Below are 17,088 nucleotides of genomic sequence, written 5' to 3'. Positions count from 1 at the left end.
CCTACCAGAGGAACATGGACAAAATGCGGGAGGGACTCGGCAGATCAGGCAGCATCTACAGGAAGGAATAAAGAGCTGACATTTCAGGCCGAAACCATTCACCAGGGCACATCAGGTCAGACAGCAGCGGGGAAAGGTGAGTGTGTAAGGGGCACAGCAGGTGTACAGGGGCACGTTAAGCACTGTATTGGTGTGTGTGCGTTTCACGTGGAGGGGTTGAGTTGAGTGGGTGGCAAAAAAGTGTTCTGATTTAGAAAGAAAAGCATTAGCACTGCTGATTTTATTTTCCATGAATGTAAAATGCTTTTTCACTGTGCCAAGATGAGGCCACCCTCGGAGTGGAGGAGCAACACCTTATATTTCATCTCGGTAGCTTCCAACCTGATGGCATGAATATCGACTTCTCCTTCCAATGAATAAGTTCCCTCCCCACCTCCTCTATTTCCCACTCTGACCTTTTACCTTTTTTTCACCTGCCTATCACCTCTATCTGGGTCCCCTCCTCCTTCCCTTTTTCCCAAGGTCCACTCTCCTCTCCTATCAGATTCCTTCTTCTCCAGCCTTTACCTTTCCCGCCCACCTGGCTTCACCTATTGCTTTCAAGCAATCCTCCTTCCCCTCCCCCCAACTTTTTATTCTGGCATCTTCCTCCTTCCTTTCCAGCCCTGAAGAAGGGTTTCAGCCCAAACGTCGACTGTTTATTCATTTCCGTAGATGCTGCCTGACCTGCTGAGTTCCTCCAGCATTGTGTGTGTGTGTGTGTGTGTGTGTGTGTGTGTGTGTGTGTGTGTTACTTTGGATTTCACAGTGCTTATTCTTTTGTATATATTTTATATTATGAATACAGTTTATTTTAGACATAAAAATATCAGAATCAGAGTCAGATTTCACTGACATATGATATGAAATGTGTTGTTTTGCAGCAGCAGTACAGTGCAAACACATAAAAATCACGATAAATTACAAAAATAAGAAAATGGTGAAGAAAGAAATAACGAAGTGGTGTTCACGGGTTCATGATCCATTCGGAAATCTGATAGCAGAGGGGAAAAAGCTGTTTCTGAATCATTGAATATGGGTCTTCAGGCTCCTGTGTCTCCTTGCCCTGATGGTAGTAATAAGAAGAGGGCATGTCCCGGGTGGTGAGGGTTATTAATGATGGATACCGCCACATGAGGCACCACCTCTCGTAGGTGAAGAGGGTTGTGCCTGTGATGGAGCTGGCTAAGTCTGCAGCCCTCCGCAGCTACTTGCCAATCTGTGTATTGAGGGTCCCGTTCCAGGCTGCAAGGCAATCAGTCAAGATAGATAGATAGACATAGAACAATACAACACAGTACATGCCCTTCGGCCCACAATGTTGTACCAACCCTTCTCCATACACCTAAAACAGGGGTTCCCAACCTTTTTTATGCCAAGGACCAATACCAGTAAGTAAGGGGTCCATGGACCTCGAGTTGGGAACCCCTGATCTATGGGAATTCATGGCTTTGGCGACATGCCAAATCCATCATGAAGTAGAGTTGTTGGTGTGCCTTCTTGATGATTGCATCAACGTGTTGGGCGCAGGACAGGTCCACAGAGATGTTGACACCCAGAAACCGTTCACCCTTTCCACCACTAGCCCCTCGATGATGACTGGTGCATGTTCCCCTGACTTTTCCCCTGACGTATAAAATTCTAAAGGGATTGGACAGGCTAGATGCAGGAAGATTGTTTCCGATGTTGGGGAAGTCCAGTACGAGGGGTCACAGTTTAAGGATAATGGGGAAGCCTTTTAGGACCGAGATGAGGAGAAACTTCTTCACATAGAGAGTGGAGAATCTGTGGAATTCTCTGCCACAGGAAACAGTTGAGGCCGGTTCATTGGCTATATTTAAGAGGAAGTTAGATATGGTCCTTGTGGCTAAAGAGATCAGGGGGTATGGAGAGAAAGCAGGTACAGGGTTCTGAGTTGGATGATCAGCCATGATCATACTGAATGGCGGCGCAGGCTCGAAGGGCCAAATGGCCTACTCCTGCACCTATTTTCTGTTTCTATGTTTCTGTTCTTGAAGTCCACTATCAATCTCTTGGTCTTACTGACACTGAGTGCAAGATTATTGTCCAGACATCACTCGACCAGCTGATCTACCTCACTCCTGTACGCCTCCTCGTCGCCATCTGAGATCCTGCCAGCAACAGTGGTGGCATCGGTGAATTTATAGATGGCATTTGAGCTGTGCATAGCCATGCATTCATGTAGAGAGAGTAGAGCAGCCAAACTCAGAATCCAATGTCATGAAATTTGTTGTCTCTGTGGCAGCAGTACATTGCAATGCATAATAAAAGAACATGAAAACATGAACACACATATTAGTTAAACTAAATAGTGGTGCAAAAAAAAACAGAAATAAAATAGTGAGGGAGTGTTCATGGGTTCAATGCCCATTCAGAAATCGGGAGGTAGACGGGAAGAAGCTGTTCCTGAATCTCTGAATGTGTGTCTTCAGGCTCCTGTACCTCCTCCCTGACGGTAGCATGTTGGATGTCCCCTTTCGGAGGCATCGCTCCTTGAAGATGACTTGGGTGCTGGGGAGGCTCCTGGTGGGACCCACCGAGTTTACGACTCTGCGGCTTATTTCGATCCTGTGCAGAAGCCCCCACCATTGCAGACGGTGATGCAGCCAGTTAGAATGCTCTCTCCGGTATATCTGTAGAAATTTGCGAGTATCTTTGGTAACATAGTAAATGTCTAAAACTCCTAATGAAATACAGCCGCTGTCGTGTCTCTTTGTAGCTGCAGCTGTGTGTGTGTGTGTGTGTGTGAGAGAGTGTGAGTGTGTTTCTATCTTTAGTTTGTGTTACATTTCTTATATTTTTAAATTTAGAAAGATTTTAGGAGTTCAACGACACACCTCGCCCTTAAGTATAATCATTGATAGGTAATAGATGCTGCTTGCATTAGTCATGATAAGAGAATAATGGAAAAAAAAACATGCTCACAATAGATACGGCATCCTCCGAGACACAAGAATAGATCATTCAAAACGTTTATGAACCAACTATTGAGTCATACCGAGGAGGCGGACCTTCGTGATCTCTACTCTGCCCGCCCACTGCATGTTAAGCAGTCGGAAGAATTTTTAAAACAAGGTATTTATTTTTCACCCCTCCCCTGTCCTGTTACCAATAGGCCTGTGTGTTGCATGGAGAGGAGGGGAGGATGTTGCAATAAGTGAGCCAGCCAACGTCAGCCAGCTCAGAGCGAGAGTGAAAGCGCGTAGCTTGGGAGTACTTCACCAAGATTACAGTAGCCTTACGTTAAAAGCCCGTCTAGTAGCTGATTCCTTTAGTACTTGCTACAGGATCCGCCTTAGAGTCAGAGGATACTTCTGAAGACTTGAAACAACTTTGAGTTTGTTTTGTGCCTCTTTAATGGAAGTTTTTTAAATAGTTTTTTTTTTGCATTTGGAATTGTCTATCTACGGGAAAATTATCAGGAATTCTGCCTTATAACTGGACATGCTGCCCGCGACTGGAACCAGACCTTACTCCCGGGATTTCGTGCCGTTGTGAGCCACACGTGGGGAATTTGGAGACGAAGGGGACAGAGTAATCTCTGCCACTCAGGGAGTCTGCATCATCCGGCAGAGAGGGAAGGAGAAGACGTAAAAAAAAAGCGAAGGAGCATTCTTCATCGCTGCCGCAGCCCAGTCGGCGCTTGGGAACAAGAAGTAACCGCAGGTAAGTTTCTGAAACCTAACACGTTCGCAGTTGAATGTGCGGTGTTTTAACTCGGGCTCTTTGTCCTCGCCAGCGCCCCGCTCTCTGAGCGTTGGGAAAAAGTGCGCTGATTGTATTCACCCCCCCAGTCTGCGCTTGCAGACATTGGAGAGAGCAACTATTTGTCCAGCAGTCCAACGTCACGCAAATTCGCACCAAACTTCTTCCCTCGGTAACGGTTTCATGTTCCCGAGCCGAGGTTTAATTTCAAATCTTCTGTTGCTTCGAGAGCAGCGCTCTCTGCGCCGATCTTTGGACCCATTGTGTTCTCGCCGATACTCTTTCCGAATCACTAAGTGTTGGGTGCCTCTGATCTCCGCGGGAAGGAACTGCGAGGAGTTCTAACCCCAGCTGGATAAAAACTATGGTGGGAGTTCTCAGACGAGGGTACAATGCTTGAGTTCCTCGGACGGTCCAGGAACCATCCGATGGGAAGGGCCCAGAACAAAAGGAAGGAGGCCTAAAATTGGACTAGGGGAGTGGATAGTTTCTCCTAGTTTGGAACATCAAGTAAAATCAGTTTGGAACAGGCAGCGAAGAGGCAGCAGTGTTCGGAATTCGGAGTTGAGGTGGGCTTTGTTTCCGTACTCGGGCGATGGTCCCTGTTTGAATCGGTACAAGTTAGAAGGTGGATTTGGTGGAAAAGCCAAGTGGTCTCTTCCTGTTCCTTTTGTTCAAAAGGAAGGACGGGGGGGGGGGATCATTGCTCCCACCCTTCGCGGCCATTGTTTGTGGTGTGTATTACCAAACCTAGTAAGACTTGGGAAATGGACTCGGTTGCTTTGAGCTTTGAGTGGGTGGGGGGAGTCTGATTCCTCCTAAACCCCTTGGTCTGGGGTGGGGGGGGGGCTGTCCGCAATTATATAGCGCCTTCGGTTTTACGGATCTATTTCCGCCTCCCCATCCCGTTCGAGGCTTCTCGCCCTTCAGCCGCGGATAGGTGTGATTGCTCCTAACCCAGGTTTCGGTTTTAATCTGGGGCTGCTGCCTCTTCGCAGCCTGCACTTAATGTAGCGCCCGCGGTTGACCGAACTCCGCCGTAGGGCTCCGGTGAGATGGGGTACAGACGGCAGGAGACCTCGGTTGTCCATTCTTGGAAGCAAATCCTCGAACAGATTTCACAGAATTCCTTTTAGGGAGCGGTGAGAGGTTCGAGGAGGGAAAACCTTTAGGTCCAGGATGAGGCTAAGATGGAAGGGATAGGGAGGGGTAAGATCGTAGACCAGAATTTGTCTTCGTGTATTAAGCAATTAGTTTCCTCGGACGTGTGACGGGCAATTCTGCAGTAACAGACTTTTTCCAGAATGAAAAAAAATGGGTTGTGTTATCTTTGAACGGAGTGATACTCATGAATGAGGTATACGCTTGACCTCATCACCCTGAGCTCTGATTGGCTGGGCTGTGATTTGTTACCTGAACCTACTTTGTTGATTCATGCCGAGGGTGAATCACCCAAAGACGCCCGGTGCAGGGGTTGCTCAGAGGCAGAGATGAGTGTGATCGCTGGTATTTACCAGCCTGTATGCTCACGGTATGTGGTGACGGTGGGTGGGCAACTGTTCAGCAAGGGGATTCATGTAGGTGGTGGGCTGTTTTGGAGAAGGGAACCCTATCTTTGGCAGAGGATTCAACTTGCGTGCAATTCTTGGATAAGTCATTACCTTCATGCCCAGGCACCACGTACTGACCTGTAGTGGCAAGCTTGAATGCCAGCAAAGAGGCCTCAGTGCTTGTAAACTCAACTTAAAAGTCTAGGGCCAAAGGCCGAACTCTGAGTGCACTGGGGAAGTTGAAGGCCCGAACAATGCCTGCAAATGTCCGCTGGAGACTGGAGGGCAAAGAAGATGGCCTGCCCTGGGGTTAGAGGACTGTGTATGTGCTTGGGTGGGTGAGAGAGAGGAACTGGACTTGTTTTTGCTGTTTATTGCTTTGTCAGGTTCAGCTTCAAGTTCCAGCTCGTCATGCCGATATACAGCTCAACGAAACATCATTCCTCGGGGGCCAGAAGGTGCAAAACACAGTGCATGTAGTCACACACAGCCCAGACAGTCACAAAATAATATCAGCACAAGCCCCTGAGTGGCCCGACCTGGAGAGTGACAGGTTGACATAAGGTGCGAGGTGCGTGTTTTGTCGTTTGCTATGCTCTGCTCCGCCGAGCAACGTGGGCATCTGCTGGTGCTGGAAGGCGTGTGTCGCAATGCTTGCGGGCTGCCCCCAGCACATCCTTGGGTGTGTTGGTTGCTGATGCAAACGACACGTTTAATTCTGTTTGACGTGCACGTTTGAAATAAATCTGAATCTGTTTGGTATTGTGGACCTGGTGGGTTTGAGATTTGAGACTGTGGCCTCCCGAACACAGCTTCTCTTTTTACTTGAGAATCCCATTACCGAACTGGAACTTCCGATTGGGCGCCACAGCAGTGCAGCGGTTAGCACGCCCCCTCCTGCAGGTCGGTATCGGAGTTCGGAGTTCAATTCTGGCGCCATCTGCAAGGAGTCTGTATGTCCTCCCTGTGATGGGGTGGGTGAAACATTGCAGAATAAAGTGTAGCGGCCACAGAGAAAGTGCAGCGTAGATAGACCACATGTGCAGGAGCCTCTGTAAGGAATTTGTACGTCCTCCCCATGGACGCCTTGGGTTTCCTCCCCTAGTCCAAAGAAGAACTGGCTAGTAGGTTGATTGGTGGTTGTAAATTGTCCTGTGATTAGGCTCGGGTTAAATCGGTGAGCAGTTGCTGGGCGGTGTGGCTCTTTGGGCCGGAAGGGCCTGTTCCGTGTTGTATTTCTAAGTAAAAAGAAGTCAGGAAGATGTGTTGTAAACAATCAGGGGCCCAAACTGTTTCCCAGCACTAACCAAGTGGGAATGTGGTGACTAAACAGCAACTACTTTAAGTTTGTGAGTCGTTAATCTAACAAAGGTGCTGGAGCGATTGGGGTCCACTTTGAGCAGCTTCACTGGTAGACTTTTCCGTTTCCTGTTTTAATTCTACTTCCCATTCCCATCTGATATGTCGGGCAATGGCCTCTTCTACTGCCATGACGAGCTTGTCCCCACAAACTCATAAACCCAAACAGGATAAGATGGGCTTGAAAGGTGAATTTGGATAAGCAAGATGTGATGAGGTCATTCTCAGGTTGGTCAGGCAGGAACTCGTATTCTGTGTGGGTAGCCTCCTGCCTGGAAGTCATGAACATCAATTTCTCTTAACTTCTGGTCATTCCTCCCCCATCCCTTCTCTTTTTTTACCCATTCCCCATGCATGTAGGCTCCCATCTGACCCGTTCTCTCCTCACCTGCCCACCACCTCCCTCTGGTTCTCCTCCGTCCCTTTCCCCCATAGTCCATTCTCTTCTCCTATCAGATGCTGTGTTCTTCAGGCCTTTACCTTTTCACTTCCCAGCTTCTCACTTCATCTGCCCTTCTCCGCCCAGCCGCCTTTCCCCTCACCAATCACCTACCTGCCCAGCTTGTACCCCACCCTCTTATTCTGGCTTCTGCCCCCTTCCTTTCCAGTCCTGATGAAGGAACTCGGCCTGGAACGTTGACGGCTTATTTCCCTCAGTAGATGCTGCCAGACCTTCTGTGTTGCTACAACACTTCTTGTCTGTTACTCTGGATTTCCAGCATCTGTAGGACCTCTTGTGTTCAGGAGAGGAGTCTGAGTGTGGCCCGCAGAGAGTGGCTTCATAGTCACTCAGACAATTATCTATCAGCATCTGCCGGTGGGACCACGTGGACATTTCAAATTGGGGCATAATCAGATGAAATAACCAAAATAGGTTTATGGAATTGTGATACAAATCTGTCAAGATCTTACCTGGATGGTGGGAGTCTGGAGGGCTATGGTCCCGATGCAGGTCGATGGGAGTAGGCAGCGTAAATAGTTCAGCATGGACTAGATAGGTGGAAGGGCCTGTTTCTGTGTTGTACTTCATTATGACTCAAAAATAAAATGCTTGAAATACTCAGCCAATCAGACAGCCCCTGTAGAGAGAGAAAAAGTTAACATTTCATAGTAGTGACTCTTTGTCAGACAAGCAGAGCTTTGATAAAGGGTCATTTGCACTGTTTCTACCTCCACTGATGCTTCCTGACCCACTGAAAATTGCCAATTCTTTCTCTGTTTTTGTTTCAGGTTTCCTGACATCTTCAGGATTTTGACAGGCACCATTATTGAATGGGGTGTGCAGACTAGAGGGGCTGAATGGCTGCTGCTGTTCTGTTTTGTAACACTTGATCTTTCTCTCTCTCTCTCTTTCCCCAGATCCCGATGAGTGTGAACGCCCAGACGTCACTGCCCTCTCACCAGGCCCAGCTGAAGAGATTAGACTTTGATGACTCGGATGATCCCGACCTTCCCAAATGCAAGCGGGCACGTTTGAGCCAGCTCTCCATCCCGGCCCTATCACCGTGTCTCGGATCACCATCCCCCACACCCTCCTCCTCAAACGATGACAACAGTGTGTCACGCATCGGTCCCTACCTCCTCCTCAACCCCACAGAGACTAACAATTGCTACCGAGCCATCCACACTGACACAGAAGAGGAATATATCTGTAAGGTATGATTGTTTGTGCTTGGGGAGGAGAGGGGGGTTTAGATTGGAGGGGGGGTTATCGAAGTGTTTGTCCTGCTGACAACAGATTCTGCAGATGATGGAAATCTTGAGCAACACACACAAAATGCTGGAGGAGCTCGGCAGGCCAGTCGATGTCTGGAGCTGAAACCCTTCATTGAGGTTGCTGATTGCATTAGGTTCGAGGTGGCTATGCCTGAGATTAGGGTGTGTGGGAACAGAGACAAGAAGAGAATTGGCCTCTTCCTGTGCGATGAGGGGGTACGGGTGGCTGTCAGTCCGGTGGCGGTGGGAGATGGCAGGCATGATGGGTCAGGGCATAGCCCCAGTCCCTCGGCCGTGGAATGGAGTCCCATCCAGAAAAGATTAAAGATTAGCTTTACATGAATGAGGAAGTCTGCAGGTGCTGACGATGCAAAGCAACACACACAAAGTGCTGGAGGAACTCAGCAGGTCAGGCAGCATCTATGGAGAGGAATAAATAGTCAACATTTTGGGCCGAGACCCTTCTTCAGATTAGCTTTATTTGTCACACGTACATCGAAACATGCACTGAAATACGTCGTTTGTCTCAATGATAAACACAGTGTGGGATTTGCTAGGGGCAGCCCACAAGTGTTGCTTTCGGCACCACAACACACTGACCCTAACTAACACGCCTCTGGAGTGTGGTGGGGAACCATCGTGGTCTGGGGGAGAACGTACAAACTCCTTAAAGACAGCAGCGGGAATTGAACCCTTATTACTGCCACTGTAAAGTGTTGCACTAACTGCTACCCTACAAATCAAGACCTCTCGCTGCCTCGCTGTCATGACAAGTGCTAGCTTTGAGCTCCTTATAGTTACTTCCTGTGCCCTGGGTTCACCAAAACTGCGTTATCTCATGTTAATTAGAATTCTCACATCTCCAAGGAAGCCACAGTCCAGTTTATTGCTAAATGTAGAAGTACGTGTATGCAAGATGTATTGAAAAACTTGCAGCAGCATCAGGAAGAACATTTGCAAGATGATAATAAGATATAGGAGCAGAATTGGGTCATTTGGCTGCTCTCCCATTTCATAATGGCTGATTCATTATACATTCTCCTGTCTTCTCCCTGTAACCTTGACGCCCTGTCTAATCAAGAACCTATCAGCCTCCGCTTTGAATATACCCAAACAAAACATAAACAGTTTGTACAAGAGAGAACAATTATCTCCAGGTCTATTTTAGTGCACGGTAATCATAGTGCTCACACAAGCTTCTGCAGATGCTGGAGATCTGGAGCAACACACCCAGAATGCTGCGGGAGCTCCCAGTGGGTCAAGCAGCATCTCTGGAGGGAAGTAGACAGTCCTAATGAAGGGTCTTGGCCGAAATGTTGACTGTTCATTTGCCTCTATAGATGCTGCCTGACCTGCAGAATTCCTTCAGCATTATGTGTGTGTGTTGATTCTCATGCTCGTAAGTGTTGCTTAGCTGAAGTGATTAGGGTTGTATTGGGTTGGTTCAAGAATTGAATATCACTTTCCCTTTACCTCTCTTGAATTCTCCTGCTGGACGAGCAGACTTGGTGTTCCCTGCAGTGTTTCCTGTCATAGGAAAGGGTATGGGGAGGTGACCTCCATTTCCCAGCCCTGTGCCTTCTATGACCCGTGGTTGCAAATTGGCAGCCACGTGCTGGTGAATCTCAGTAGTGATGAGCCTACAAGACTTCATGCATTGGGAAGGTCCTATCAGGGCCAGTGGTCTAGTCTAAGGCTTTCAGATGAAGTTCAAAGTCCATTTATTATCAAAGTATGTATACAGAATACAGCTCTGAGATTCGTCTTCACATGGACAGCCACAAAACAAAGAAACACCATGGAACCTGTTCAAAATAAAGCATCAAACACCCAACGCACTAAAAGAGGAACAAATTGCGCAAGTGGCAAAAAGCACGAGAATAACACAAAGAATATTAACTATCAAACTGCAGAGTCTTCAGAACGGTCTAGGGGTGTCCAGTTTAATGCTGTGTTGCTCGTCGATTGTAGGGCGCAGAGCCGGCCCATGCCAAAACGCCCAGATCAAATCACACAAAAATAACCAAAGTAAAACTACAAACATGTAACAATGTAACATGAACAGCAGAGTTATCGAAAACGAGTCCACAGCCCCACGCTTAGAGAGAGAGAGAGAGAGAGAGAAGGGATGCAGAAAGAAACAGGCCCAATAACTCCACACCAACTATCAACCATCTAGTTAATCTCATTTTCCCTCTCCATATTTCTGGTGACCCCTCCACATTCCACCAGTCACCTGCACACCAGGGGCAACTTGAAGTGGCCGATTAGTCTCCCAGCTGGCACATTTTTTTTTAATGTGTTCAGAGATACAGCACGGTAACAGGCCCTTCTGGCAAAATGAGCCCGTGTGACCAGTTAACCTACTAACCAGTACGTCTTTGGAATGTGGTAAGAAACGGGAGCACCGGAGGAAATTCACAAAGTCACAGGTTAAATATACAAATCAGCGGCGGAGCTGAACGCGGTCTCTGGCGCTGTGATACCAGTAAGGTAAAGTGCTGCCCCAGAAATTATTCTCAGATAGAGATAAGCCCTTCTTTGGAAGGTGGGAGGAAACCAGAGCACCAGGAGGAAACCCACATAATCACAGGGAAAATGTACAAACTCCAGGTTTACTGGCACTGCTCCACTACTGCTTTGCGCCATGAGATATTTTTTCTATTAGATAATGGAACGGTACAGCAAAAGGAACAGGCCATTCGGCCCACAGTGCTGTGCTGAACCAGCTAAAAAGCAAATCAAAAACAGCCAAACACTACCGCACCGTATCCATATCCCTCCGTCTTCCTCACATTCATCTGCCTATCTAAACATCCCTTAAAAATGCCATTCCAGGCATCCGCCACTCTGAGTAAAAAGCTTATCCATGGCACAGTAACAGGCCGTCTTTGGGAAGCGGGAGGAAACCGCCACAGTCTCAGAGAATGTGAAGACTCTGTGCAGTCAGCACTGGAAGCCGGGATCAAGCTGGGTTCACTGGGGCTGTTAGGAATTTGCAGTCCCCAGCACACTGCGTTTCCCCAGTTGTCTGAACTTCAGACTGAGCAGGACACTTTCCACACCTCGTCATCGTACTTGACTCCAGCCAGAACTTTGGTCACTTGTCCGAGTAACGTGGCCTCTCTCCCAGGAGAGGGGAGTCTAGGACTAGAAGGTATAGGTTTAAGGGGAGAGGGGAAAGATTTAAAAGGAGCATGAAGGGCAACTTGCATGGCTGCAACATCATGAGGAAATGTGGGAGATGGATTGGGCACGTGATGAGGAGAGGCCAACTCCATCATTGAGACAAAACTTCACTGGACTCTGCAGGGCAGAGGAAATGCTGGAGACCAAAGGTGACTTGGCACTGTACTGTAGAGACAGAAATGGGGTCCCTGAACCACACCTGGGGCGCAATAGGGAAAATGGCCAAGGTGGGAGTTCCTTCGTTATTGCCCTAAGTGCCAGTAGCTTAACAGGCAGAAAGTAAGTGAGGGGTAACTTCCTCTCAGAGAGTAAAATGAGCTGCGGGGGGAGTGGTTGAGGCAATCTTTAAAGAGATTTGGGTTAGTACATAGTTAGGAAACGTTTAGAGAGTTAAGGCCAAACACCAGCAAATGGGAACTAGCTTAGGGGAGCACTGTGAACAGCATGGACAAGATGGACTGAATGGCCTGTTTCTTTGCTATATTACTGAATGCAGAGAATGGATGGGGGGGGGGGGGGGTGAACCTCTGAGCCAACCCTCTGCTGCACTGATGAAGGGTCTCAGCCCGAAACATCGACTGTCCATTTCCCTCTGTAGGTGCTCCCTGATCTGCCGAGTCCCTCCAACATCGTGTGTGTGTGTGTGGCTTGAGATTTCCATCATCTGCCGAATCGCCTGTGCCTTTCTATTTTCCTTCATTCTGTGACTCTAACCTCTCCCTCCTCCACAGGTCTACGCCATGAAGCACTACAGCGAGGTGGTAGCGCCATACGCCCGCCTCCCGCCTCACCCCCAGGTGGGGCAGATGGCCGAGGTGATCGCAGGCGACCGGGAGGCCTACGTGTTGTTCCCGCGGGGCCACGGCGACATGCACTCCTACGTGAGGACCTGCAAGCGGGTCCAGGAGGAGGAAGCGGCCACACTTTTCCAGCAGATGGTCCAAGCAGTGGCCCATTGCCACCGCCACGGCATCGTCCTCCGAGACCTCAAGCTCCGGAAATTTGTCTTCACTGACAGGCGAAGGTGGGTTCTAGCAGCCGGGCAAAGGGGCAGCGGGAGGAAGGTAGACTGGTGGGGTGCACAGAATGGCGGGAGGCAATAGGGCGGAAGAGGTTGGGGACCAATAGGGTATGGGGGGAGAGGAGAGTTGGGGCCATTGGGGGTGTGGGGCCAATGGAGCATATGGTGGGGGCCAATGGGGCATGGGGAGGAGGAGGATGTGGGAAGGAGAGTGGGGGGGACAATGGGGTGTAGAGTGGGGGGCCAGTGGGGTTTGGGGGTTAAGGACGATGTGAGGAGCAATGGGATGGGGATAGGGCCAGTAGGGTGTGGGGAAAGAAGCAATGAGATGAGGAGAGGGAGGAAGCTGGAGGAGGGGGCATGGGAGGAGAAGGGGGTATCTTAATCTCACCCAGTGAAAATGTGGATGCTGTCCCAGATTTGTCTTCAGGTAGATCTGGTACAGCTTTGGCTGGTGCACTGGGTTTTTCAGTTTGTTCCTACAATTGGTTTATTATTGTCACCTCTACCAAGATACAGTGGGGGACAAAAAGCTTGTCATACTACTCTTCATACAGATCAGCTCATTACAGAGAATAAGGTAAAACAATAATAATGCAGAATAAAGTGTAGCAGCTACTGAGAAAGGGCAGTGCACGTAAACAATAGGTGCAAGATCATTACGAGGTAAATTGTTATGTAGGCCCATCCGGTGCCGGCTATCGCTGCCCAAACTTAGCTTTTCTGTTCCATTCTACACACCTGTCCTACCTGCCTCAAGAAGTGATCTCCGATGAAGGTTGCTATATAAATGCAAGTTTTATTGTTTTATCAGCACATATTCTCCAATATTCATTTTTAATTTCTTTCCTTCAGGAACAAGCTGAGGCTGGAGACCCTGGAGGACTCCTTTATCCTCAAGGGAGAGGATGACTCTCTGACGGACAAACACGGCTGTCCCGCCTACGTTGGGCCAGAGATCCTCAATAGCAAGCAGTCGTACTCAGGGAAGGCTGCCGATATCTGGAGCCTGGGCGTGGTGCTGTACACTATGCTGGTGGGCCGTTACCCATTCCAGGACACCGAACCAGCCGCCCTGTTCAATAAGATACGACGCGGACTTTTTACCATTCCAGAGAGCCTCTCCCCCAAAGCCAGGTGCCTTATCCGGTGTCTCCTGCGGCGCGACCCAGCTGATAGACTGACGGCCAGCGAGATCCTGGACCACCCCTGGTTCAATTCCAACTTCAACGTCCCCTGCAACTCCAACTTGGCCCCACTGACAGATCAGCTGGTCCCAGATGTTTACAGTGGGGACCTGAACGATATGTAAAGGTTTTTTTTGTTACGATCGACAAAGAAAGATATTTACAAAGGAGAGTCACGTTTTGCCTCCGTTGACTGTGAAGTGGATAGATATTTCAAACTTAATGTCCGTGGGGTGCTCTGAAGGGGGTGTCTAACCACAGGGTATCTGGTATACCCAGTAATCAGAGGTGGGCTGTCTTCTCACCAGAGGCATTTGTAGGTGTTTGGATGGGGCAAGGTGCACAGTTGATACTCTACCCCTTTCAAAGCTTTTCCTAAGAGGACAGATGGGTAGGAACCTCTGGAAGATGCCGAGATCCCCACTGAAAATAATCACTGAGGGAGAGAAGTCCCAGTCCATTTGGTGAGGTGTGATCTAAAACCATTAACTGGCAGTCCATTCTATCACCTGGTAGAGGTAGTAGCATTACCAGGTTAAAACTGGACAATCAAAGTCCTTATTAATTCTGCACTCTTAGGAGACTTGGGGCAGGACGTGAGGCTCTCTGCTGCCACGATGTGATTTCTCCAATCTCCCACCAGCCAAAAGCAAGTTGCCCAGGTGGTAAATGTGAAGGAAGAAGGAGCTGCTCTGAACTCAGCCCTTTTCATCGCACAAAACTGAAGGATTCTTGCGGCACAGCCAGAACTGCTTTGTGTGTATGGTGCCATCTTGCAGTTATGGCGTGCTGTTCTGGGAATCATGCAGACACTCGATACTTGATTACTTTTGAAGCCTCTTCAGTGTTTACAGACCAGAATGCAGAGAGTTTGACTCTCCCTTTGTGGTCACAACTGCTCTAAAAGGGAGTGGACATCAAATCCCTGCTGCCTTTTGATTTACAGCAGCTTCTGGAACATACACAAAGGACCCTTGTGTCAGGCTGCCCTTTTGGCAATGGTGGTCAGTGGTCACTTGGTGTCCTGCTTTTGACACTTGCAGTCAACGTACAATTGGATGGCAGCAACCTTGTCTAGAAGCGAGCTGATGCCTCCCTTGTGAGCATAGAACTGGCCAAAGCGTTAGTCAACGTGTTCTACGACAGGAAAAGCGGCCAAACCTGCTTCAGTCATGACTTGCCAAAAATAAAGTGTAGATAATACTTTCCTGCGGTGGCTCTTTGCGGAGAGGGTGGGCTGGGTGCGTCTGTCAGTGAGGACTGATGTCAGCCTTCTTATTCCTAAACAGACTGTGCACCATAATGGCCAAAAACCACAAATGACAGGACTTAATCTTTTGCAGGTTTTTTCTTTGTACAGGATATTACTGATGACAAGTTGTTGTAAATGTTGGTACAATGCACACAACAAAAACACTACATTTTGAATTCGTGCGTCTATGAACTGACTGTATATTTGTCAATTTCAATTAAAAAATGTGTATTTTTTGTCTGGTGTTCAATCTCACTTTTTTTTAAAGGAAATTTGTCAGCTGACAGACAAAAATAGCAGGAAAGCTATTTTTTTTCCGTGATCATGTTCCATAATCAGAGGTGCTAAGTGACTTTTGGTTTGAAACAAAAGAGATTCTGCAGACACTGGAAATCCAAAGCATCACACACAAAATGCTGGAGGAACTCAGCAGGCCGGACGGCATCTAAGTTTTGGGTTGAGACCCCCCTTCAAGACTGAGAAGATAGGGAGATATTGGCTGAGTTAAAAGGTGGGGGGAGGGGAGGCTATATGGAAGTTACTAGGTGAATCTTTCCCCATCCTTGGTCCTGAAGAAGAGTTTCAGCCTGAAACGTCGACTGTTTACTCTTTTCTGTAGATGCTGCCTGGCCTGCTGAGTTCCTCCAGCATTTTGTGGGTGTTGCTTTGGATATCCAGCAGCAGCAGACTTTCCCAATGTTTTGCATAGAAATTGGGTTTTGGTTAGAACAGAGGTAAACCATTGTCTTGATACTTGTGTGAGGCAAGACTCATAGATGTCCACCATAAAGTGGACCACATGGTCTTTGCCCATCCTGGGGATATCGTTGCATCACAACTGGACAAATCCTCATTAAAGGACGGAAAGTAGCTCACTGGAGTTTGACCTTAGGATCCCTGATATAGTTGTTGGCTAGTTGTAACTTGCAAGTCCAAATGCAGGATTGCCTAAAGTTAACTTACAGGTTGAGTCGGTGGTAAGGAAGGCAAATGCAATCTTTGCATTTATTTCAAGAGAACGAGCATATAAAAGCAAGGATATATACTGAAGGCATGGGTCAGACCACATTTAGAGTTAAGTGAGCAGTTTTGGGCCCCTTATCTAAGAAAGGATGTGCTGGCATTGGAGAGGGTCTAGAGAGGATTTACAAGAAATATCCAGGGAATGTATGCACTGGGATTTTCAGTGAAATGAGGGAGTATCTCATTGAAATCTGAATATTGAAAGGCCTAGATGGAATGACCGAGGACAGAATGTTTTCCAGTAGTGGGAGAGTCTAGGACCAGAGGGCACAGCCCCAGAATAGAAGGATCTCCCTTTCAGACAGGGGTGAGGAATTTCTTCAACCAAAGGGTGGTGATTCTAGAATTCATTGCCATAGACGGCTGGTATGGCCAAGGCATTGGGTGCATTTAAAGCAGAGGTTGATAGGGTGTCAAAGATTACAGGGAGAGGACAGAAGAAAGGGGTTGAAAGGGGATAACAGTCACCCATGATCAAGTGGCAGAGCAGACACCATGGGCAAGATGAGGGCAAACAATCTCGAGTTGAGAAAGGTCAACGTTGACAGTATCGGAAAGGATTTGGCAGGTGTGGTTTAAGACGTTATTTTCTGGCAAAGGTGTACTTGCTAAGTGGGAGGCCTTCAAAAGTGCAGTTTTGAGAGTACAAAGTTTGTATGTGCCTGTCAGAATAAAAGACAAGGATAACGTGTTTACATTGTTTACAAGAGATGTTGAGGCCCTGGTTAAGAAAGAGGAGTTGCATAGCAGGTAGGAACAAATGAGGTGCTTGAAGAGTGAAGGGCAGCACTTCCAGAAATCAGGAGAGCTAAAAGAAAGCACGAGGTTGCCCTGCTGGACAAGGATAAGGGATTCTACAGATATGTAAAGAGCAAAAAGATTGTAAGGAACAATATTGGTCTTAAGATCAGAGTGGCAATCTATGCTTGGAGACAAAAGAGATGGGGGAGGTTTTAATAGATTTTTTTGCATTTGTGTTTACTGAGGAGACGGACAGAGTCTATAGATGTGAGGCAACGCAGCAGG

At 48.0% G+C, this 17,088-nt stretch overlaps 1 protein-coding gene across 2 annotated transcripts; it reads left to right on the top strand.

Moving 5' to 3' along the window:
- Positions 1-3,227: 3,227 nt before the first annotated feature.
- On the top strand, positions 3,228-15,275 carry trib3 (tribbles pseudokinase 3). Of its 2 annotated transcripts, none has more exons than XM_059980948.1 (4): positions 3,228-3,726; positions 8,034-8,330; positions 12,311-12,603; positions 13,456-15,275. In XM_059980948.1, the coding sequence occupies exons 2-4, from the start codon at positions 8,040-8,042 to the stop codon at positions 13,910-13,912; spliced, it is 1,041 nt and encodes a 346-aa protein (XP_059836931.1). In that variant the 5' UTR covers positions 3,228-3,726; positions 8,034-8,039; the 3' UTR covers positions 13,913-15,275. The 2 variants fall into 2 exon arrangements, with proteins under 2 accessions (XP_059836931.1, XP_059836932.1); XM_059980949.1 differs by lacking the exon at positions 3,228-3,726 and adding an exon at positions 4,693-5,879.
- The last annotated feature ends 1,813 nt before the right edge of the window (positions 15,276-17,088 follow it).

The sequence above is a fragment of the Hypanus sabinus genome, chromosome 9 (assembly GCF_030144855.1).
Source record: "Hypanus sabinus isolate sHypSab1 chromosome 9, sHypSab1.hap1, whole genome shotgun sequence".
NCBI classification, from domain to species: Eukaryota; Metazoa; Chordata; class Chondrichthyes; order Myliobatiformes; family Dasyatidae; genus Hypanus; species Hypanus sabinus.
The sequence above is the reverse complement of the archived record's forward strand: the minus strand, read 5'-3'. Positions and strand labels throughout refer to the sequence as shown.

What these genes read in the sequence shown, in the direction of transcription:
- trib3 (XM_059980948.1), top strand. Translation starts at nt 8,040, where the DNA reads ATGAGTGTGAACGCCCAGACGTCACTGCCCTCTCACCAGGCCCAGCTG. An exon ending in AAGAGGAATATATCTGTAAG is followed by an intron (nt 8,331 to 12,310) that starts GTATGATTGTTT and finishes CCTCCTCCACAG; the next exon opens with GTCTACGCCATGAAGCACTA. An exon ending in GTCTTCACTGACAGGCGAAG is followed by an intron (nt 12,604 to 13,455) that starts GTGGGTTCTAGC and finishes TCTTTCCTTCAG; the next exon opens with GAACAAGCTGAGGCTGGAGA.